The 7,424-nt window shown below is 36.4% G+C and overlaps 1 protein-coding gene across 2 annotated transcripts; it reads right to left on the bottom strand.

Annotated features, from left to right (window-relative positions):
- Window positions 1-1,899: 1,899 nt before the first annotated feature.
- LOC126756059 (uncharacterized) lies at window positions 1,900-5,102 on the bottom strand. 2 transcript variants are annotated; one of them, XM_050468883.1, is made up of 4 exons: window positions 3,198-5,102; window positions 2,695-3,045; window positions 2,368-2,640; window positions 1,900-2,303 (listed from the first exon to the last, which is right to left on the bottom strand). In XM_050468883.1, exons 1-4 carry the CDS (start codon window positions 4,645-4,647, stop codon window positions 2,083-2,085), a joined length of 2,295 nt encoding a protein of 764 aa, XP_050324840.1. In that variant the 5' UTR covers window positions 4,648-5,102; the 3' UTR covers window positions 1,900-2,082. The 2 variants fall into 2 exon arrangements, with proteins under 2 accessions (XP_050324840.1, XP_050324832.1); XM_050468875.1 differs by having other exon boundaries at window positions 2,695-3,111; window positions 3,198-5,099.
- Between the last annotated feature and the right edge of the window lie 2,322 nt (window positions 5,103-7,424).

The raw sequence follows: 7,424 nt of genomic DNA, 5'->3' as shown, positions 1-7,424 counted from the left end.
CCTCTGTGAGTTTATTTGCTTTGCTACAACCAGCTCGATTCCTCAATCAAAGTAAAGTGTTGTATGTTATTTGTTCGAAGAAGTGGACATTTCTTGTTTTTTTCTTTTAAGAAATTCAGGATAATTTTGCAAATGAGCTAAACTTGCAACAAAGTTTGTTGGACATGTTTGACGTGCGTCACAGCGCAAATTACAGTCTTCGTGTCTTGACATGTGATTTTGTATAAAACATTATTAGATATAAATATATAGCGCAAAACATTGCTTGTCGTACAGTGTCTCATCCCGTTTACGTGGTTCCATGTTGTAATTAAAATTAAGAATAACCAAATCCAGAGACGTTCGTCGCTGAAGAAAGAAAAAAGAATCCCATTTAATTTTTGTTCCCTTATATGTATGTATTGTAATGTAAATGTACATATAAATAAATGATAAAAGCTTCCGATTAAATTAAACAAGATACGAAGAGAAACGGTTGTACACATACACAATAGCGAGCTTTATTTGAGCATACCAATGAGTTAATCAAATTTTGCTTTCATTGTTTTCATTGACACTTTGCTTCTCTCTCTAACCTGTTGGTATGTGAAAACGCTGCGGCTAGTTGCGTATGTGTGCAAAAGTCTAGAAACAAGAGAGGTGACAATTATTGGATCAGACGCGTACACATCTGTGATGTGCGATTTTATATGTTTCATACATATAAACGTATGTACATTTATTGATCGGTAATTTTTTTTGCTTTGCGTAAGCAAACGTCCTTAGTTTTTCAGCTGACTGCATGGGCAATTATTATGATTGCTTTCCCCTGCAGAGCCTCAAATTGAGATAATTGCATTGAGTCAGGCTTAAATTAGATCGTGCTCATGTTTTTTTTCTTTTTTTTATGGAAATAATTCACTTAAACTTAAGTTCAAAACAGAGCGTGTGTTCAATATTGGATTTTTATATAAAATATATATAAATAAATCTACTTTTATGTTAAACAAACTATCAGAACTGAGCGTACAGAGTAATCTAGTGAAATGTAATGCTAAGAAAGTAAAAAGTGTTAAAATTATCGAAAAATGAATGAATATTTAAGTAACTAGATTGCAATTAATTATAAAGCGCTTGTATTTCAAAGGGATCTTATCGAGTCAAATGTTATCATATGACATGTAAATAAACTAAAGTATAAAACTGCAAAGAATAATATAAGTCATATTAAAGAAGTTGATTTGATTGAATTTTTGTAGAAATTAAATAGCACTTTATCGAAACAATAAGGACTTATACATATATGCGAATTCCAATCCAAGCAATCTTTTGAACGCGGTAAAAATGTCAGTATATGTACATAAAGTGTCTTTTGCTTACCTTATATGCAATTTTCTAAATAGCAAAAACAAACAAAAGTGGAGCAAATCATGAGCCGTGCATCATTCAGCCAAAGGAAAGCGCAAATAACCACACTTACACATACACACTGGTCGTTTCTAATTTAGTTAGTTTGTTTGTTTGTAATTTCTACTGCTTAAAATGTAATTAAGTCATAAACAATTGATACACCGACCAAACGAAAATGTGCAACCGTTCGTTCAAGTCCAAAATCTAAAATAACTACACTGTTATGTGGTAATGGCAGTAATTAATGATTAAATGACTACGTTATGGAATTCGGATGGATGTGACCAAGTACAAACATCCATATTGAATTCTATTCGATTATTTATTTCCGTTTGATTTTAGGTTTTAGCTATGTTTTAAATTCATACAAACATTGAATATTGTCCACAAACACATACACACACACACTCAGTTAAATATACTATATAATGTACTAAATAATACGTAAAATATATATTATTACAATTTATGATTATAAAATGAAACACTATTAAAAAATAAAGAATTGACTATGAATAATTGTGTCCCTTTTATCTATTTTCGAAATGTCTTGATGTACATATGAATTCGTAATAGAAACTATCGGCAATGTAAAATGCTTGCAAAATATAACGCTGTAGTTGAATAATTTGTTAATGAATAACGGGAACGGAGAAAGGGGGAAAATGAAATAAAAGGTCGTTGCAAAGAAGCTCATCCTTTTTTGAGACCATCGCAGTCTGCTTTGGAATATTTGCTCTTTTCGAAAAGCATGTCTTTGAAATGCTGATTTCGTTTGTTTTCCATATTATAACGTCTAAAAATGTCACGCCTATTCTCCAGTGCTGTTGTAATGTCTTCACAGTCTTTTGAGGGGCCCATAATTGTCCAAGACCCAAAAATTGTATCAATTCCGCCGCAGACACGGCAATAACCTGTAAGCCAAGTGCCTTAGCTATGAAAGCCGCATTAGTCAGTGGTCAGCAATAAAATGCATACCTATGAAGGTGGCCACTGTACTCAGTTCGCGATTTTGCGAGTAAAGATAGAAGGGGCCACCTTGTTGGTTTAGTGCGCTGCCCATAAACTTCCAACTAGTTTCAATAATATGATGAGCATGCGGTGGGATGCGTTCGCCTACATCCACGGTTAAGAGTTTATTGTTCTTCTCAGCTGTGCCTAATCGCCGATCTGCCGCTCGCGTCAAAGTAATATCGAAACGTAATCCCATTTGGTAGGAGTTCCAAGAGCCAACAACATCACATGGCATACCTTGATATGGAAATTTTCAGTTTTATAAATATAATTTGAATGACACTATTTTACCATCTGGTTCGCAGCTATCATCTATTGGTTCTGAGGGTGGTGCTTTACAAGATTGGATATATTCCAGTTTGCTTAGAACCTTGTCAAGTACACCAGCTATGCGGGCGGCCTCGACGTCACTGGATTGGTATGAAGTTGAAGATTTTCCAATTGCCTTGACAGGCAACTGATCTTCAGCTTGCGTGGGTGCCACAGTGGGTGTAATTGCAGAGGGGGGCGCTGGAGGTACGGTGGCTGGACCGGAAGCGGGAGCTATATTGGATGCAAGTGCCGGGATTCCACCGAATGGATTATCCTGAGTCATTAATGGTGCTGGCACCCCCGATTGGTCGAGTCCCACTAGGGGTAAGCCTGAGACCACAGAAACCTCGTTTAGTGAAGCTTTCTTTCCTATCGGGTTTTGGTTTAACTTATTAACTAAAACGAATAGTATTTATTATATCCGACCTGATAGACAATGTTCGTGCTACATTTGTGTACATATAAAAAGTATTTACTCTTACCGCTCAAGTCTATGAATTTTTGCATTTCTTCCCCCAATTGCGGGTCCTTCTTCGCCACGTAATCCAATGGATTAGACATGGCCGCCAACTTTTTAGCCAAATCTAGCGTCGTCATATTCATTTTTGAAGCGACCGTCGCCAGCAGATTTTTGGGCGCTGTATTACTCAGAAGTCCTAAATTTGCGTCTACAGATTTAGTTAGCACAGCTGGATAAGAAGCACCGGCCGCTGTGCCGACACCGCTTGTCGTGCCTGTCATGAAGTTTAATGAGTCAGCACCGAAGATCGTCGCACCTAATTCGGTAGCACCCAGACTGCGTTTGTTCTCCTCCTTGTCTATATTGTCAATGGCTTTGTCAATCTTCAATAGAATAGTTGACGCTTCGAAATTTCCAGGCATTACTTTCGCGTCTTCCGACTGCACCGCCGCCACTAATCTCTGTAACGTTGGTGAAGTAAGATCGTATTCACTAAGTTCTCCATATGTGCGACAGATCCGCTCATTGCTCTTCTTGTACAACTCCCGAGTCAGCTCATCTAACTTTTTCTTATATTCGTCATAAAAACTCCGTTCGACAGCTTTGTCAGAATCAATCTTTTTTTGTGTCGTCTCTCGTTTGGGCGTTGTAACAGCTGGTAAACCGGAAGCACCATATTCACCTCGCTTAAGGACTTTTTCGCCATCCAGCCGAAGTTCATCACCGAGGTTATCGAGAAGTTTTTTGTATTCGTCATATAAGTTTTCTGTCACTGGTGTACGTTTTCTGCCATCGTTATGATCGGTGGAAACTACGTCCCCACTTGTACGCTTAATTGCTTTAGTTGGCTCCATAAATTCATTATTGAATTTGTCCAGGCGCCGTTTGAATTCCTCGTAAAGACAATTACTTACTGCAGACCTCTTCTTAGGTTTGTCATTTTCAATTTCGACCTGCGGTGGAGGCTGAGTAACCGCCGGCGTGTTAACATTGTTATACAATTCTCGAAAAACTTGATTTAACCGCTTTTTAAACACATCGTACAAATCACCATTGTAACCCAACTCTGATTCCTCACTTGACCGGTCGGATTGACTGGGTGACGTTGGTACAGTCGGTAATCTAAATTTGTTGGAATGAGCGAATTTGATTGGCAAGCTTAGGTCATTGGCTTCCACCTCGTTTTTGTCTTGTGCCTTATTGATTTCTTTCGTCTTGGCATTCTGACTAGCTTTATCATCCAGCACTTTTTCCTCTTTTGGTTTAGATTTATTTATCAAAAAAATCTTGCCAATTGGTTTATGTTGAGCTACATGTTTGGTGGTCTCATTATCTTGACTAGTTCGATGAATTTGTTTTCCTTTGTCCTCGTCCTTTTTCATCACTTGTTCCGTCTTCTTACATTTACTGGTAACCAGTATGTGAAAATGCATCAAAATGAAAATTAAGCAAGAAATTTTAATAAAATTCATTGCAACTCTATTTTCACATTTCAATATTGATTTGTTCACACCAAGTTTTCATATTTCCCTCTTCAAATAAACATGCGTATATATAATACGTATAGAATTATACACTCCGAATTGGCTCAGATAATTTAATTTTATTTGTATTCATTTTCAACGTAAATACCTTACGTACATAATCGTCGATAGTGTACCTTAGGCGAGCCAAGGTACCGGAAATAGTTCGTTCCAAATTTGAAATCGCTGTTTGAATACTCCACCCTCAACTTCCAAGTCTATCCCAATTACTACGAAAACTTTTTATCCTCAGTATAAAGACACCGTCTTAAGTCTTTCAGATACACATCAGTTACATTATTGGGATCTCTAAAAGTAAATACAATATTTACATGATATTTCAAATTATAGTATACGCCCTCTTTTTGATAAGTATATTAAGATTTTAATGGAGTGAGGGAAGTCACTGTCTTTTTATCCCGGTTTATTTTCTTTATTTAGCCTGCTAGATTCTTTCGCATAGTAAGATTTGAGTTTTGCGACATTTTATCTTATTCGCTTTTGGTGAATTCCCTCCAAATTCGAGTTAAATTTTCAATAACTACTTTTTCGGAATCTGCCTTTTTTAAGAGCGGTATTTCGTCGAGTACATGTAAGAGGTATAATAGTTCATCATGATGTATAGCGTCTTTAATATATATTAATATATGTATATATATACATATAAATGTGGACTTATGGTGTCTCGTTCATATATTAATACGATGGGTGCATACTTTTCAAATTTCTCATTCAACCATCTTTTCGTGGTTTCATGTTTTAGTAAATCTATGTGTTACGCTGTAAGTGATGGATTTTTTTCGGAAATATTTTAAAATATTGTTTACAATAGGCTCCGCCGACAAAGTCAGATTTTGATTGGTACTCTGGAAATTAGAGCTTTGTATGGTTTTATAAAGATTATCCAGTAAGAAGCGTTCTTGTCCAAAATTTTCCTCGATGTCTGGCATCCAGTTCAAGACGGGATTGCAATTGAAATCAAACATATCAGCCGGGGTAATCACAAAATCCATCATTGTTTTCTTAATAAGTAAACAAAAGACGGTGCATTCATTAATATTTTATCTATCCATCTAGCAGGATATATACATATTTGAAATATGTGTTCTTTTATTGATAAACAGTATTGTTAAAAACTGTACCAAAAGCTTGTTTACCTTCTTGAGGCGTTTCACTAAATCGGATGAAGGCTCTTTGGGGCAAATCTACAATTCCGCTTGTATATGACTGAATCTTTTCTGCAGTGGCGATGCACTCATCATAATGCCGCAATGGAAAGATTCTTTTGACATGGGGAACATCAACTGTAAGTCAACACTAACACTACTGGCGCTGTGGCCGAATAGTGTTACTGAATTAGGGTCTCCACCGAAGTTAATAAGATGAGTCTGGTCGGATATGGTTTGGGGTTTAAAGGTATCTTTCCCAAAAGAACTGTTCACCCAGTATCTTGCCCAAAGAAGTTTTCATTTGAATTGCAATAGCACTTTCTAATGCGGTTACACGAAGGAAATGGAAATTATTTTCATTTCGAACTGTTAGTGCTGATTTACGACCAAAGCGCGCCTTGTCGACTTATTTCCAGATATGTGACCTCACGAGTGACTGTGACTGCGATTGCGGGAAATGTACTTACTCATCTACTATTTTTTTTATAGGAAACGATGCTTTTGCAGTGGAGATTTTTAAGTCTCGATGGGAGTCGTCATTTCTACTAAAAAAAAGGTATAGCCATTATTATACGAAGAACTTTATTATGAAAGGCTTGAATATCATTAAAATTCCAATCGACTAAACTCCCCGAGATTTGAATTCCATACGACCAGTTAGATGTGAGTATAGCTTTATATGTATATGAATAAATTGTTCTTCAAACTGAGACTCTATTGTACTCAAACCTTACCTTCGTAAAACACGTAGAATATAAATTTCACAACTTTAAAATGATCCAAAAGTGAATGGAAAGGGTTATTCGGGACGAGAATCACAAAGCATATTGTGGTATTTTGTTCGACTTTGACCAAATAGCAACGGCGCTAACTGTCCCAGACATTGTGCACACCAGTTGCAGAACAGATCTGTAAAATTTACTTTCTAACATAGTGTAGTTAAGGCCGTACGAAGAGGGTACTTAAGATACAGTTCTGTGTAAGCTTTGAACGGACTCGATTTCCTGCAGGTTATGCATGCAATAACCTACATATTAGACATTTTCTAAGTAATGGAAATGGATTCATGTGGGTATCTCATTTTCGACATTTTTCCTACTAAACATCAGTATTTAGCTGCCTAGTGCAGTAATCTTAATCTAGTAGATCTATTTTGCTTCTCTCTGTAGTGGGTATTTCTCATACAAAAACACATGTAAAATTTGAATTTGGCAAACCGTAAAACCATACCAATAATATTTACCTAACTTCTGCATATTGCCCAGAATTCCTTGTGTAAATTGATGTATTTCATGCGCTAAAAATATATCATGCCTGGGATACAAGCACGAGATAACTTCCTATTCATCTCCTTGCAAAGAGGACTCTATGAACAACCACCTATACGAAAACCGACCCCGTCGAAACCACATGGGGCCTGCCGTAAGATGATGTCGACGGCGAAGCTTTTTTTAATCTTAAATCGGACCTAGGCAATCGCTGTACAATTTATATCTTTATATAAATTACCATATATATAATATATCTTTATATACATATGATATATGTATATTACAA

Source organism: Bactrocera neohumeralis, chromosome 2, assembly GCF_024586455.1.
Source record: "Bactrocera neohumeralis isolate Rockhampton chromosome 2, APGP_CSIRO_Bneo_wtdbg2-racon-allhic-juicebox.fasta_v2, whole genome shotgun sequence".
In the NCBI taxonomy this organism is placed as follows: domain Eukaryota; kingdom Metazoa; phylum Arthropoda; class Insecta; order Diptera; family Tephritidae; genus Bactrocera; species Bactrocera neohumeralis.
This window is presented reverse-complemented; position numbering and strand designations above follow the sequence as displayed.

Bases quoted from the DNA above. Each gene is read 5' to 3' on its own strand.
- LOC126756059 (XM_050468875.1), bottom strand. From the start codon at position 4,647: ATGAATTTTATTAAAATTTCTTGCTTAATTTTCATTTTGATGCATTTT. The intron at 2,641-2,694 runs GTAAAATAGTGT...TTCCATATCAAG, and splicing joins TGATAGCTGCGAACCAGATG to GTATGCCATGTGATGTTGTT. The intron at 2,304-2,367 runs GTATGCATTTTA...CTTGGCTTACAG, and splicing joins TACAGTGGCCACCTTCATAG to GTTATTGCCGTGTCTGCGGC.